Source organism: Crinia signifera, chromosome 3 (assembly GCF_055691185.1).
Source record: "Crinia signifera chromosome 3, ASM5569118v1, whole genome shotgun sequence".
NCBI lineage: Eukaryota > Metazoa > Chordata > Amphibia > Anura > Myobatrachidae > Crinia > Crinia signifera.
In genome coordinates, this window is record NC_139219.1 from 101,812,094 (window position 1) to 101,829,533 (window position 17,440).

The 17,440-nt window shown below is 39.9% G+C and overlaps 1 protein-coding gene across 1 annotated transcript in view; it reads right to left on the reverse strand.

Annotated features, from left to right (window-relative positions):
- CNKSR3 (CNKSR family member 3) overlaps window positions 1–17,440 on the reverse strand; it is a 94,989-nt gene that overhangs the window by 22,052 nt on the left and 55,497 nt on the right. Inside the window, exons 3-6 of the mRNA XM_083176301.1 lie at window positions 12,476–12,678; window positions 9,861–9,948; window positions 2,228–2,269; window positions 608–727 (exon numbers count right to left, since the gene is read on the reverse strand). Coding sequence (XP_083032427.1) covers window positions 608–727; window positions 2,228–2,269; window positions 9,861–9,948; window positions 12,476–12,678 — 453 coding nt within the window. The remainder of the gene's footprint in view (window positions 1–607; window positions 728–2,227; window positions 2,270–9,860; window positions 9,949–12,475; window positions 12,679–17,440) is intronic.

Consider the following 17,440-nt stretch of genomic DNA (forward strand, 5'->3'; position numbering starts at 1 on the left):
GCTCTGACGCATCCCAGGCTGCCCTAGCACGCCCATCCTGTACACAGTAGCCAATAGCCAGCTCTGTGTACAGTCAATTGAATCAGTGGGGGGATTTGTAATCTCTGCCATGGCCGCAGCGGCTGACTCACCTCCAGTGCTCACCTCCAGTGCTCAGTCAGTGGGGCAGCGGCAGGCAGCAGCATGTCAGTGCGTTGAGCGAATGCCGGCACCCACCAAGTCCCCGCTGCTGCTTGCTCCCCCAAGCGGCTGCTGGGGCTGCCTTACAGTAGTTACACCACTGGTTGCAACTGAGGATAGACAAATGTATGTGCTGCAAGCTTCAGCACACAGCAGCCTGTTCTATAGCTTTTGTGGCCCACTGCTTTGCAGCTAATACAAGTTTTACACAGAAATGAAACAGAGGTTTTTTTTGTTTGTTTGTTTTTTTACACAGGAGTGTGCAAAAATCTGGGTTTGCATTCAGTGTAAATGCACCCAGTTGAAATATTCTGGTCATTTCAACACGGGAAGCAATCAGAGTGCATTGTAAATGGGTAACTGGGTGGGTGTTTCTAGCCAGTAGGATTGTACAGTAATTAGAAAAGCGCTGCTATGGGCTACTTACCAAGCCTTCCCCAGGTCTAATATTAGTCAGGTGCACTTCATCCAGGCAGGCACATTGACTGGTCAATGGATCAGTGGTAAACTTGTATGTTTTGTCACATATTCCATTTAGAACTTTAGACTAAATAAAACAAAAAAAGGAAAATTAGTTAATGCAGATAATAAATAAAAATTAAATAAATTAAGAGTACTTGAAAATAGTTTGTATAATTTTTTTTTCATTTGTGCTGTATGTTTATTTCACATTGCGTCTCGCAGTCTGGTTGTTGCTGGGTCGACCCGGGTCAAGGTGCGGTTTTAAAGTCCCACACTAAATAATCCGGGCCGACCATCCTGGCAATTTGATCCGGGCTATAAGAAAGGTTAAACCTGGGTCGGCCAGAGTTTAATGTGAAAATGCTGGACAAGTAGTGGTCAGAGCCGGGTCGGAACCAGAATCCAGATCCCGGGTCTGACCTGGCATAGCAATGTGAAAGCGGTATCAGCTGCAAACACACACGTTACCAGAAGTGGCTTGCTATTAAGAAATGAGTATAGCTTGTATTGCTGCAGGGTGCAGATACCACAATTAAAACATTGTATAGAAGGTTCAAAGGGAAAACTTTTTTCTTGGTAAATCGGATTCACATTTCTCAGCCACAAACAATTTTAATAATAGGGCTTCTCTATTATGTTCCATTTCCATCACAAATCTGTCTTGGTTCAAGGGAGAAGTGGAATGTATAAAATACTGACAAAGATGTGAAGACATCAATACATATTTCAACAAGCAAATGAAGCTGCTCTTCAATACGGCAGACAATAAATAGTCAAAAACAGATCTAGCACCTAGGAATCACTTCCACACAATGAAGTATTAAAATGTAGCAGGACAAATATATCTCACTGTATGTCAGTGTTCAATGGGGCAAAGCAGATTTGGGCATGTTTATGGATTTATTTTGTAAACAATAGTTCCGTTTGCAGACAGACTGTCAAATATCAAGAGTGTGAATTTTTCCGCTGTTTATTATATGCAAACGAGCTAAATATTACAAAATTCCCAAAATCATTTCATTCAAGTTCTTAAATGACTGACAACAATATCATATTACTGGTATGCTGTATAGAGGAGACAAATAAACCAATAGAATAGAATACTATAGAAAATATATATACATGCCTGCTATGCTGTTGATCATTTTACTAGTAAGACAGAGCTATACATAGTTTCACAAACATTGGAAACTGTTTGATAAATGAGGGACATTAAGAATATGGAAGACAAAGAATTCCATACATGTGTGGCTCTCATTCATGGATTATGAAAGAAGGGTTATAGTGTAAGTTGGGGAATGGTGTGCAGGAGGTATAGTGATCAACTAGGAGTCCCCTTTGAAGAAGAAGAAGATGCTGTATCCTTCTTTCCCCACACCAGACATTAAAATGTACGTTCATGCAGTACTAACTGCATATGCTGGCCCTTGCCTTTTTATTGCTTTATCGCTTATCTTGTACATTACCTTTATTTATCCATTTATATATAAATTTGACACAAGACCACTATAGTTGAGTTGCGATATGCAAATACATATATAGAATTTATTTAAATCTATTAATTAGAAATTGTATATATACTTACAACATTTATAACTGAATCTTCCATTTCTGCAACTATGGATTCCTGTAAAGCAGAACACAAATGTATTATAATAAATACAGGGACACAAATCCTGATATTGCTAAACTGTAGGACGATATAATTTACCTATACTATTTTCAAAAATATACATATGTGTAAACATAAAAAAAAAAAACCTGGCATACTAGATGCCATATACAACAACCTATACATCATACTTCTTAAAATATCAATTTATTTAACAAAGCATAATGGGGCTAATTCTGGGTTGAATTTACATTTGTGCAAATCTATATAGTAGATGCCCTCTAAGAGAATGCACCAAAGCAGACTTAACATATTTGGCACTTGCACCTCCATAAAACTAGAGAAAGTGAATGGGAGAGTGAAGGGGCAGTGAAAATGCAGACATGAAGAAACACAAATCTGTGCCTCTCTGGATCACCGTGCAGGTGCAAATACACTCTGATGGTGATGACTTGGTGTATGCTAGGCACGTATACTTCCAATGCTGAGCTACAGATGTGTCCTACTGCTGCCCTTGTCGGTACTACAGGTCCTGTGCGACTCTGCTAGTGACTGGTGTCTTTTTGTGTCTCTATACGAAAATGTGTCTGTAGCTGGGTACACACTAGATGACTTGTGTAACCAGCCGATCTAACGGGCAATGGTATCCTGAATCAGCAAGTGCATACACACACTCGTCGATGCAGGGGGCACCATGGCATCGCTAGAGATATCATCTTTCGAGCCTGCAGCAGGGACAACCGGAGGACATCGCTGGCAATGATGGAGAGCACATAGCAGGCATCTGTACTGCCCGATCAATAGGTTGTTCTGATACACCAGATTGGACGCCATATTTTCTAGCATCTACCTAGTGAACTCACAATGTGATGCAACTGAGTCTCTGAATCTATATACAGCACGTGCCGCCTTAAGGGGGGTAATAGGATAACCCACAGGGGGCCAATTACCCATGATCACCGATTGCTAGTTATTGGATACTACTTATTGTGTGACCAACTCTGCCTCATCCCAATACAACTCAAATGAGCTAAATAAAGGGTGTGTATTATTAGATAGACATTGCCTGGACAGTCAATAGGTCATCACCAAAAGACATGGTCAAAAGGTTGACAAAACACATTTTGTTGGTGTAATGTCGACATGGACCCCAATTAGTGGAACGTTTGCCATGCTCGGGGCCTTGTGCCTCGTTTCGCCTAGCACACTACACTTTCCCACAAAGATGGTAAAGTATGAAAAAGTCCCAAAAATGTTGACTTTTTGGTATCGACCTATTGACTGTCTATAGACACTGTATTTATCAACCGGACAATCTATCAAACGGAACCACTATGTAATACCGTGAAGCTTGAAACAAAAGCTCCCACTGGTTATTGAACACAAATTGTGATGTCCTTTTCTAGAAGAAAAGAAAACATCCTATTTTATGTCTATATTACATGATTTGAAACAAACAAAAGTATTCTTGTTGGTACATTTTGTGGCTTCCCAGTGGTGGACTGTACAAGTCAGTGTGAAGTTTATGTTTAGCAGATAATAGTGCGGAAGTATTATTTGTGCACACTACTTGTAAAAGACCTTGACTGAAGAAACCAAACAGGAAAACAAAGAGCAGCCAAAAGAACATTTGTGTCAGTTTTCAAGATGAGATGGAAAGCAGAATTCTATGCGGCCCTGCCGGTATTTGAATATTTGGGTTACGAATAGTCTAATGGTAACAGCAGTGAATCATCAGAGACAAGTCACAGCAAATAAAAATGCAAACAAACTCTGAAGCTGGCAGCTTCTCTGGGACACATACAATATCTTGCTCTATGTGCTGCCAAAAGGTGAGCCTGATGTTGCAAGGCTTCTTTGGTGTTATAATGCCACCTAATGCCACCCACTGTGCTCACCCAATCTGCATAGTCTGTAACTTTTTTAAACACATGTCTTTACACCAGAATATTTCTTCATTTGCATTAATCACGTGACAAAATTTGCTACAATTCACTCCCTCTAGATCTCCAGGTCAGGAATAGCCTGTGTTCATTCAAAAACAATCACATTCTATAGACCACAGTCACATCTCCATAGCCAATACAGTATCTATGGCCACACCTCCCACACAGTACAGCTTGCATAAGCAGCACCATGGCTATGGACAGTTACGTATTCTCACAACTAACCATCTCATATATGCCAAATAACATAGCCATAAGAAAGCAATCAATGTCAGCAGAGCATCTGTAAACTGCCATTCGCATGTGGTCCAATACTGCTGGTGGTGTGGTCATCATCATCTTCCACTCTGTGCACCTGCCGACTCACACATTTGCATGATGGCTATTTCAGTTGCACGTGTGTTCTTCCCCAGTCTGCAAGTGGCCTGTATTAGAAGGGCCATGCCCCAAATCTATTGTGCTCATCCAGGTGCAGGTGTAAGTGACAAAATCAACCAAATCTAAATGGACGTATATGATCATCTATGCATACATACTGCAGATATGCAGTGCCAACTGGCGAAGTACGCCCTCTGTGTTAGACCCATAACATCATGGCCATAAATTGTAAGCTCTAATGAACAGGATCCTTTCTCCTGCTTTTACTTTAAAGTAGTATAGAAGTAGGTTGTTAGTGATAGGGAGACTAAAGCTGGGTACACATTATCAATAAATTTGTTTCAAATATTGTCTAATAACCATTCCTTGCAACAAATTCTTGCAATCGTCTAGTGTGTACCCAACTACATCGCTAACAATGCGTGCTCCCCAGGGCCACTAGTGGCATTCCCCATCATCTCTACATGCAGCTCAGTGGGGAGGTCACTAGTGATCCCCCCTGTTGTCACTGCCAGCATTATACAGTGTATATGCACTTGCCGATGCCAGCTCCACCGCAGGGTTCCATCGCTAACGAGGTTGTGATGCATACACATAGGTTAGTGTGTGGTCAGCATTTAGTACAAATTGGATTTGTGGCATAAGCACTTATTGAGAAATATATTAATGTAACATTCTTTACATATTTTTCTTTTATACATCCTAACCACTGCATATTACACAGTTCTACATGCTTAAAAGTCTTGCTATTTGTGAACTTAAATAATGAAATATAAACGAGAGGTGACCAGTTCAGGTTTAACTTACTTCTTTTCGACAACTTATTTGCAAGTATCTGAATACATCATCTTAATGGCTATCTAAAATATGTCAGAACCAGATATTCAATAAGATAACAGGAATATAATGAAGTCAATGCTGAACTGCTCAACTCTGGTTTAAACTACCGGAATGTCCTGTATTTTGCCGTTTCAAGTATTTTGTCTGTTGGTCCCCCACAGAACATACAGTGTAATGTAGCATTTCGTATACTGAATATAGAAATGCCACATATTTTAATCAGCAGAAGCTACTTGTACATCCTATTTGGTTTTGCAAATAAGGGGATATTTAATGGAAAAGTCACACACACAAAAAAAAATACCTCCCTGCACTTTGAAGCTGAGCCGTGGCATGGCGCTACTAGAAATGCTGTTTAGGCAAAACAAGGCTAGATGTACAATGAATGCATCTATAAGCATCTATATCTAATGCTTATATGTGACAAACAGTTCTGACAACCATGTGCAGCTCACAATGTACAGTATACAAGACATTGAAAATGTACCACACATAATACATTCACACAATAAAAGCTATCATTCATCAAGATATTAGCTTCTTTTTGTAGCATTGGGCAAATTATAAATTGACTGAACCATCGTTTGGTCACCTTGTACTGATTCAATCAAATCTTTTGGAGCTTGTGTGACTCATACAGCAAACTGCCCGGCTGTGCCATGTAGATGGTTTTGAAAGTAGTATCAAACAACCAAACAAAAGAACTATATGACTTTGCGAGAAACTGATATGTTGGTTCTCTATATACTGTAGAATTAAATTCTAAAGCAATATCAAAGCCCATTGTTTGTTCAGTTCCATAGGAATGATTGCACAGCTAGACACTGGAATGTGGCCTAGCTTCAATAAAACAAAGTAGAACAGCTTAGCTATTTTGTTTGTGCCAATATATACAGTAGATAGAAAAGGTATTTGCCCATTCTGGCATTTTACATTTTATTTTCTTACTTCATGAAATCAAAATGTTTGTAATGGGCGGTTTTAATTGATAGCACAAGTACTCACCCTTTGCTTTAATATTTGGGACACCTGAGAGTATAGCTAAAGGAGTTTCAAGCAAATAATAAAAACAATTATATATATATAATAAATTATATGGTAAAAAATACAATATATATATATCTATATATATATATCTATCTCTATCTCATAAATATTTTGTGATAAAAAAGTCAGAAAAACCTATTTTGATTTCATGGCATAATAAAATAAAATGTAAAAAATCAGGGCTGAATACTTTTTCTAGCCACCATGTCAGCACAACCCAGATTTTGAACAAGTCTGCAGAAGTATATCAAGACATAGCTCTGGCCTTGACCCACACTGGCTCCTTCCCAAAGACTAACTGACCCTATATAGCACAGAAAAAAAATGGTTCTGCCTCACACACACCAGGAGAAATTTACCAAGATGGGAGTTCTAGTTTACATGGGATGTTGCAGTGGGCAACCAATCAAAATCTACTTAATTATTAAACTCCTTCTAGAAGATAATATATAGTATCTGATTGGTTGCCAATAGCAACATCCCATGTAAAATAGAATTCCCATCTTAGTAAGTTTCCCCCACTACCTCTCCCCGGGCACACACTGGCATGCACAGGCTGAGAGGCACAGAACAGACGCTGGTTCTGCTCTGGGCTCACACTGGCCGACACAGGCACGTAAAAGTCATAGTCCATGTAAGAAAACACCACTAAATGGTGTGACTGTTTGAGGCAACTGAGGCAGGAGCTCGCCATAGAAGTCTGAGCCTATCTACGAAGAGTGCACCAAGTAAGTGCGGAAACAAACTGGGGCTACTGTGTAACATGTGAAATAAGGGTATAATGTGATATAGTTGGCACTACAAGGTGGCATTGTAAATTCTGGGGCACTACAACATGGTAGAAAGTAAGCTAAGGGTTACTACAATGCGGCATAATATGCACCAAGGGCACTACAAAGTGGCATAACGCGATTTATGGGGAAATACAAAGTGACATAACGTGATCTAAGAAGCAATGTAGCATAATATATATTGAGAGCACTACAAATTGGCATATGTAATCTAAGGGGCACTATAAAATGGAAATGCCATGTTGCATAATATGTACAATAATGTAATGTGTAGTACAGGCACTATAAAAATAATATCTCCTTACAAACTAAACTGTATGTTGCAAGTTGAAAAAGGTTGAAAGCAATGGCCTATCTATTTTAGTACAAAAAGGTGTAGTACCATTTTATTAACATTTAAGTATTTCCTTAAATTCAGTTTAGTTGGTAAAGTATATTGGGTACTTGTTTCCTAGCACGGCCACAATCTTATGGATCGTGTACCTTTAAGTTAAGGTACACGATCCATACGATGGACCCGATTTCCTTTGAAATCAGGTCCATTTTGCCGGCTAGGACACAATATCGGGGGCATCGCGTCGGTCGGGACCATTAACATTGGTCCCGACGCGACCGACGCTATGCCCCCGATATTTCCATAGGCTTCAATGTTAAAAAATATTTTAACATTGAAATCGTGTCGGGAAAGGTAAAATATCGGGGGCATCGCGTCGGTCGGGACCATTAACATTGGTCCCGACGCGATGCCCCCGATTTTTCCATAGGCTTCAATGTTAAAATATTTTTAACATTGAAATCGTGAGAAAATGTGAAAAATGTGAAATGGGCCAATATGACCCATTTCACATTATAGATGTCCCCGTCGTCACCCCACGATAGACGCCAACCCGAAGCAGGGGGCGGCGGTGCGCGTCCTCCGACCTTTTCATTCCCCTACTATCCACGTCGGCGTGGAGTTGAGAATAGAATAGTGTGGCGAGCGCAGCGAGCCACCGAGCCCGAAGCGTGGCGAGCGCAGCGAGCCCCGCGAGGGGACGCGTATAACTTCACAGGTATACGCGTCCCCTCGCCACGCTTCGGGCTCGGTGGCTCGCTGCGCTCGCCACACTATTCTATTCTCAACTCCACGCCGACGTGGATAGTAGGGGAATGAAAAGGTCGGAGGACGCGCACCGCCGCCCCTCGCGGGCTCGCTGCGCACGCCACGCTTCGGGTTGGCGTCTATCGTGGGGTGGGGTGTACGCCGTTAAATTTGGAGGGGTTGGGAATATTTTACATTGAATCCAATGTAAAATCGGGTCCCAGGGACCCGATTTACATTTCATTCAATCAAAAAATCGGGTCCAAAATCGGTCGGTCGCGTCGATCGCATCGCATGCGACCAAATCGCATGCGATGCGATCGACCCGATTTTTCCGACACGACCACCCCGATGTCAATCGGTGTGGCCGTGCTAGGAAACAAGTACCGTATATTGTTCTAGATTATCTACTATTCATCTACGATACATATGCTTAACTATATTTTAGATTTACATGTCATAGACATAACCTATACTGCGATGAAAACAGTGTTGTGTACGATACACCCTTTACCTGCAATGACTGTCCATTAGTCTTTAACTAACCTGTCTGAAAGACAGCCTAACTCTATAAAGCCACTAATGATTTTCACTGTAAAAGTGAATGATTGATGCACTTACACTCCACAACCCAGACCATTATTCCAAGCCGTGTCATGAGATTGCACCTGAGGCCTGAGCAATTCTCTACACAGATATTAAAGGTTTTTATTTGCATCTAGAACAGAACTGTAATTCCATGATGAATACATTTCCTCTTTGTTTAAATAGATACAAATAGAGATTAAACTTAAATTTTATATTATAAAAAGGTGTACACAGATGCTAAGTAATTACAAATAATTTATTGGAGTAGTAACCACACGATCATTGGTTTTGCAACACATTAATTTTGTTTTAGAGAGTGACACTAATATAATGAAGTTACTTATCTTCTGAAATGACACATTTACTCGATATGCTGTTCCACATTCTAAGTACATAGAATACTTATAATAATGTTGAAGTATAAAATGTGTAGTTTTAGGTTCTTTAAAATGTGGAATGTTCTGTTAAAGATTACACAAAATATAATTTCCAGTTAGTGGGGCCCATTAAATATCCAAGAATCTGTACAAGTATGTGCAGCTAAATGCACCCCTTACAGTAGCTCCAGAATCGCTGATTTTTGTTCACAGTCCCACAGACCTTTGTACAAAAATCAGTGTGTCTGGGGTGAGATCGTGCTACGATGGGTGAGAATAAGTGTTGCTAGCGGCAGTTGCACACAATTGCAATGACAATTCACCCGACTTTTGGGTCCAATTAATTAACCGCGGCGAAACCAATGTTTCCATGCCCAGTTTTTAATGTTCATTAAAACATGCATATAACAAAGCTACTGTACTGTGTGCTTCAGTATTGCCACAAAAGTGATTTCCTAAATTCCATAAGACAAATGGTCTTTATAATTAGAAAGCATGAAATTATGAACGAGAAAGATTCAAAGAAACTCATTTTAAATATTAAGTAGATCTATTGACCTGTTGTACTGTGGTCGTCAGATCCAGGCAAAGCTGAATGATTTTGTTCTTTGTTGAAGAGAAGTCAGTGATCCCTGTAAATGGTGTCCTGTAACCAAACAAAAAGAAATCCAGTATGAACAAAGACTGACTTTAAAACCCTTTGAACAGCACATGCTGGCAAGCTAAGCACACAGATTCTGAATGTGGGTCACAGGGCCAGAGAACATCTTTCCCTGTTAAGCAGTATAACAGTTTCCTCTCTCCCATAAGTTTGAAGAGCTAACTTTGAACCACAGACATAAAATGTACTGTATATGCTAAGCCAAGTTATGCATTCCTGAACTGGATAGCAGTCTGTCTTTTATCAAAATGCCACAGGATGTATAAATTGGGTTTCTGTTCAATGACATGAGAAGTATTACTCAGGGGAATTTTAGCTTTTCTTAATTCCTTCTTATGAGAAAGTTCATGAAACACAGTTGTTTATTAACTTAAGATATTTTAGCATGAGAAACGCTAGTAAACTCAACGTGAGACAATACACTAAGACAATGAGCTATAGAAGGAACAGTACCTGGACTCATAAACAAGGCTCATGACTGGGAACCAGAGTAAGATTATTCATTTAAATATTGTAAATATGTTTCCCATTAAAATGTGTGTATATGAAAGAAAATTCACAAAGAAGCACTTTCCAAACTGCTGTTTCTATGGGCATGGAATTAAAAGGGGCAAACAAATTAAATACAGAACACAGCTAGTGAATACACGGCAGCTTTGAAAAAGACACTTCTGTTTACCCCATAATATTTTAATAGGTCCTCAACTGATATATTATTTAGCAACCCCAGTTAAGACGAGGGCTGTAGAGAGCATGGCCGGGCCCAGCTATTTCTTTGGGGGCGTGTCCTAATCACAGGAGGTGTGGCCATGCACCCTTAAAATAAAATACAGAAAAACTACAGGGTGATTCGAAAGTCGCAGTACACCCTTTTGTTTCAAAAACTGGGCCTCTCCATAAAACCTGGGCAATAAGTACCCCCTTCCCCCACCCTCTTGGCAATTATGGTTAGCTTTCAGCAGTGATTCTCTCCACTGTGATCTCCTGAATCTACTTTAAGTGCTGTCTTTACAGAATATTCTTTCAACAAAGGAAATGTTCCATTGAAGGGATCAGGAAAATAATCTGCCATGGCCATGCACCACTGGACAGCTGCATCTCAACGAGATGGAGTCATGATGACACCAATTATATTGCTGTACTCGGGTCAGTAATTAGGGTGAGACATTCTATGAAGGTAAAAACCTCCTTTTTTTAAACAGATTTTTTATTTTATATACAGTGCAGGATTATGGTACAAAGAGTCAACAGTGTTTAAGGCAACGGTCAAAAGATTGACTCCAAAAAGTAGACCTGCACAAGGTTACATAGACAAAAGGTCGATATAGAAAAAGGTCGACATGGAAATGATCAACACATAAAGGTCGAAATTATTATTTTAGGGTTTTTTTTATGTCACATTGTAGATTATCACATGGACTCCAAATTAGTGTACTGTGCCCCCTCGCATGGCTTACTTCACTCACCCTGCTTTGGGCAAGGTACCTCTCTACACTTGGCACACTTTAACCTTTCCCAATCAGAGCAAAGTATGTCGACCATAGCTATGTCAACATTTATCTGGTGTTGACATTTTGCCTATGTCAATCTTGTTAATGTTCATCTATATGGCATTGACCTATTGACTCTCAACGTAGACACTGTCGACCTATGGATAAGCCAGTGCATCATTAACTTTATTTCTTTTCCAAAATTCCATGAACTCATTATATAAATGGTTAATAATTTATACAACGTAATGGAAAATCTGTAAATCACGGTTGATGCAGTTAATGACAGCATTTAATTATCTCTTGAGTAACAATGCATATCCTAATAGCCATCCCTGACAGTTAGTTTCAAATTGGTTTATATAGGATAGAAAGGCTGCCACTACCTATCCATAAAACTGTCATCATCCTAAAAAAAGCCAGGGTATACTTCATATAGATGAATTTAAGCTTCATAAAAAAGGAGTGTAGTAAAGTAGCAGAAGTTACATGACTATGGTAAGGTAACACCATTTTACCTAGCATCAAATTAATAGAATTACTCCAGTAATGCTTCTTTTCATAACTCATAAATTGAGTGTACTACAATAATCTGGATATATAATAACCATTTCACATTGCAAATGCCAAGTCACATTTGGGATTTGGATACAGGTCTATCCCGGGAGCGACCCGGTATTTGCGGCAACAAGCCGAGTCACTGACGTCACACAGGGGCTGGGTGTCATTTGGAGATGGGGATGAGGCAGCACTTAGAGCGGACGATGCCACCTCCCTATAGGGTTGTTCCTTTTGGTGCTTTCACACCACACAGAGGCCCCAGTCAACCTGTCAACCCGGGTTAGACCTGTGTTATTTGTGCGCAGGGGTATAAGCGTTTTCTAAGGTGGGTTAAAATCTCTATCTATAGCTAGTGATATATTCCAGACATAAGTGTAATATATTCATATGTGTTGTGGCAAGCTGTAACTTTAATATAGTCTCGCTAAGAGCAGATGATGTTTGGAGAAAGTGTAACTTACCTGTCTAGCCAGGCTAACAGAGTTTTGGCTGAGCCTATAAGTTCCACTACTGATGTGAGGAACTCATTGGGAGGTTTGCGAGACGTAATCCCATCATAAGATGCACTTTTCCTTCTGTTACCAATATAGTTCTGAAGGTTGTTGGATGCTGATCTGAGTTTTAGCACCAAGTTTTTCATGTTGTCAGATTCCAAACCATAATTCTGAAAATACAAAGGTTAGGTGTTATTATTATTGCCTATTCCAGGAACTTCAGACACCATGGAATACATTTGAGCAAAAATCATAACATTCAGAGAGAAAAATAGGATGTGTCATTACATGAGGAAAATGATAACCTAATTACTAACAATTCTTAACAAAACCAGCTGTTTATAAATTAATGGAAAAAACACTAGCCAAAACAACTGCCATGAACACAGATGCCAAGATGTGCTTTGGTAATAAAGGGCACTAGAATGGCTAAACAAAAGGCATGGCACAGAGCAAATATACATACCACTTGTGTTTCCACTTTATGCATGTATGTCATAAGTATGCTTGATGTTGGGAGGTTACAAAATGGCAATGATATGCTTCAATCCATGTCCAAAGACATGTCTAAGTACCAACTACATGTGTTTCCTTATGCTGGTCACACATCAGACCAACTTTCCTCCAACCATCCAACTAGTTGCTTGGATGGAATAAAAATATGGTACTGGATGGAAGCAAAGGACAATCAGAAATGTGCTCACAAACCCAGTAAACATTCAGTCAAATTGTATCAAACAGGTTCAACTACAGTACCGTGTCTGAGCGACAGTTTTTCTCCTTTCCCAGATTTTGGGAGCAAATTTCTGCTTTTATCCTTCACATGATGAACACAAAGAATTCTAATTTAATGGGAAAAAATTATGTAAAACTTTATGCATCTGTCATGATTGGCTGGTTCTTGCTGAGACTACTGGCATGGTGCCGTGACTTCTTTAAAAACAAGCCTATTATACTAAAATAAAAACCGTTATTTTATACAAAACATTTACTGCCAGTGGCATGGACAGTGTTAATGCTTAACTCCTCCTTTTGTGTGTGTGCGCGCAAATTCTCTGAAAAGGGCTTTTGTATTTTCCATTTTGTTTGACAATATTGAGTGTACACACTAGGCGATATTGAGAAAATATTGCCTAGTGTGTATGGGACTTGAAGCCCTCTACACCCAGATCGACTTGAGTCCCGTGCTTAAGCGCAGATCGCTCAGCACACATCGCTGCACACATGTGATGCACCTGTGCTTGCAAATAGGGCTTGAATCAGCCTGTGTGTATGCCCCTTAAGACTTCAGTTATGGATGGATAACAATTCCTTATCTGACAGAGATGGTGCACTCTAGAATATATAATTTTGTATGAAAGCCACCAGGGTCCAAACCATGATACTTATTCATGTGCATAAACGTTGTTTCCATCTCAGTTTTTTTTCAGTTGCATTTAAAGCACTTTTATTTTATTTATTTTTTATGAAATAAGGTGCAGCTTTATGAAAATATTAAATTAAATAGATACTGTAATAGAGGCATTGGCCATATGTACACATACCCAATTGTGTGTTATATTTCAGTTATGGGCATTCTGACAATATAAAACCATTTAGCTGCAAGCTACAGTCTTTACTACTGGAGAATAACATTACACAACTGTATATGCCAGACCGTTAAATAAGCAAATAAGGGTAAGAAATAACATTTTTCTTTTTCGGAAAGCAATAAATCTGAGACATATATTTAGTATAAATTGACCTGCCCTGTTCTTTCCATTGGATTCTTCAGAGGGCACCTCCAACAGTGTAAAGGATATGGAAACATCCTTAAACTACTTAACACAATGCTTACATGAGAACAACTCCAAATACCTTCCAGATTTAGACTGGCACCAAGCCTGACCAATCCCATCCATTAGCGAGTTGTGTTGATTTTCTGTTTCATGTCACCACAGACTTTGAGGCTGTAAAGCTGTGAATATTTCAAGCAGAGGATTTCCCTAGATGTGGACAATGTGGGAAGTTTTGTTTGTTTTTTAAAAAATAAAAAAAAGTTTGTGTACAGTGTACAGAGAGCATGTTCTCTTCGCAAAGCTAATTGTAAGCTTCCGCTATGCAATTGTTTGAGTGTTACATTGATCTTACAAGGAGGCTAAATGTAAAACAAAATTTTAAATACAAGGAAGCTAAATGTAAACCAAAATTGCATATACAACAAACAAAACAAACATGAAGTGACACACAGAGGTGAATTTAAGGGTCTGGCTGCCTATAGGCACATATATTTTTTGGTACTTATGTAGTAACTGGGCTGCCGATTTCTAAATCGGGTCGGATCGGGAGATCGCATCGCATCGCATGCGACCATGCGATTCGATGCGATGCGATGCGATGCGATGACCCGATTTTTCCATAGGAATCAATGTTAAAATGGACTGAGTCCATTTTAACATGGAATTCAATGGGAAAAATGGGTCCTTTTCATACCCCTACTATCCAAGTGGGCATGGAGTTGGATATAAACCTGTGGCGAGCGTAGCGAGCCACCGAGCCCGAAGCGTGGCGAGCGAAGCGAGCCCCGCGAGGGGACGAATACCGGCCCCTCGCGGGGCTCGCTTCGCTCGCCACGCTTCGGGCTCGGTGGCTCGCTACGCTCGCCACAGGTTTATATCCAACTCCATGCCCACTTGGATAGTAGGGGTATGAAAAGGACCCATTTTTCCATAGGAATCATTTTAACATTGATTCCTATGGAAAAATCGGGTCATCGCATCCGATATCGGATGCGATATCGGATGCGATGCGATGCGATATCGCATCGCATCTGATTGTATGCCTTAACTTAAGGCATACAATCAAAAAATCGGCAGCCCAGTTACTACATAAGTACCTATTTTTTTAATGTATTATTTATTTAAATATTAAGCATTTCTTAAATAGCGTACACATATTTCACAGCGCTTTATAGAGACTATTCACATCAGTCCCTGCCCCAGTGGAGCTTACAATCTATATTCCCTACCACATGTACATGCACACACAGACATTCTAGGGTTAATTTGTTAGGAGCCAATTAACCTACCAGTATATTTTTGGTTTGTTGGAGGAAACCGGAGTACCCGGAGGAAACCCACGCAAGTACGGGGAGAATATACAAACTCTGCACAGTTACGGCTATGATGGGAATAGAACCCATGACCTCAGTGCTGTGAGGCAGTAATGCTAACCATTACACCGTACAGAAAATGATGTGCCTCCCTAGAGTGCAGAATATAATGTGCCTCTCTCCACCCCATAGTATAGAATATGAGCCCCCTCCCCCCACCCCATAAATCAGAATATCTCCTCTCCCTCTCCCAGCAGGTGCTGTAACTTACCTTGCATCTGCTTATCCTGTTCCTTGGGCAGCTTCCTTGGCTACTTCTCATATACTGCAGCAAGGTTACATAGTTACATAGTAGGTAAGGCTGAAAAAAGACTTGCGTCCATCTAGTTCAACCTGGTATAGATATCCATTGCTGATTTGGTAGGTTCTGGTATTTTACAGACAAATTATATTTCTTATTTGTACCCATGGATGTTTTTCTCCAGTAAATGTTTGTCCAACTTTGCCTTGAACGCATTTAATGAGCCAGCCGTTACCACCTCTCTGGGAAGTTCCAGAGTTTGACTGTTCTGACCGTAAAGAAATTCTTTCTACTAGCTGAATGAAATCTTTTTTCTTCTAATCTATACTCATGCCCTCGTGTCCTAGATTCCTTTCTAGTAGAAAAGAGGGTGTGTGACAGTTCCTTATATTGGCCCTTGATATACTTGTACATGTTGAGCATGTCCCCCCTTAAACGTCTCTTTTCTAATGTAAATAGTCCCAAATTGCTTAATCTCTCCCCGTAGCTTAAATTCTCCATTCCCCTAATAAGCTTTGTTGCTCGCCTTTGGACTTTTTCTAATTCTATGATGTCCTTTTTATAGTGTGGGGCCCAGAACTGTACTCCGTACTCAAGGTGAGGTCTCACCAATGCTTTATATAGTGGCATAATTACCCTTGAGTCCCTAGTTTCCATTCCCCTCTTAATACATGCCAGAATTTTGTTAGCCTTTTCTGTAGCTACATTACAATGGGCACTACATCCCAGTTTGCTGTCTATTTGGACTCCTAGATCCTTTTCAAGTATGGAATTACCCAGTTCCTCTCCGCTAAGGTTGTAACTTGCACACTGGTTGTGTCTCCCAAGGTGCATAACCTTACATTTATCTACATTGAACCTCATCTTCCATTTTTTTGCCCACTCATCGAGAATTGCAAGATCATTTTGAAGCATGGTGACATCTTCTGATGATTTGATGACTTTGTTAAGTTTTGTATCGTCCGCAAAGATGGATACATTGCTGAGTAACCCTATCCCAATATCGTTAATAAAAATGTTAAACAAAATGGGCCCCAAAATCGAACCCTGGGGCACTCCACTTAGTACCGGTATCATATCTGATACGGCACCATTCACAACCACTCTTTGTTCTCTATTACATAGCCAATTCCCTACCCATCTGCAGATATTTTCACCCAATCCTAGGTTCTCCATTTTATTAATCAATCTCTTGTGTGGGACAGTATCAAATGCTTTAGCGAAATCTAGGAAAATCACATCTACAGCATTTCCATTATCAAGGTTTTTGCTAACCTCTTCATAGAACCCTAGTAGATTAGTTTGGCATGAACGATTTTTCACGAACCCATGTTGGTTAGTACTGAGTAGACGGTGATGATCTAAATATTCCTGGATACCATCCCTTAAAAATCCTTCAAATAGTTTACCCACAATTGATGTTAAACGAACGGGTCTGTAATTAGCGGGATCTTCCTTTTTCCCTTTTTTGAATATTGGCACTACCTCTGCTATTCTCCAATCTTTTGGTACTATACCTGACGATAGTGACTTGCTAAAG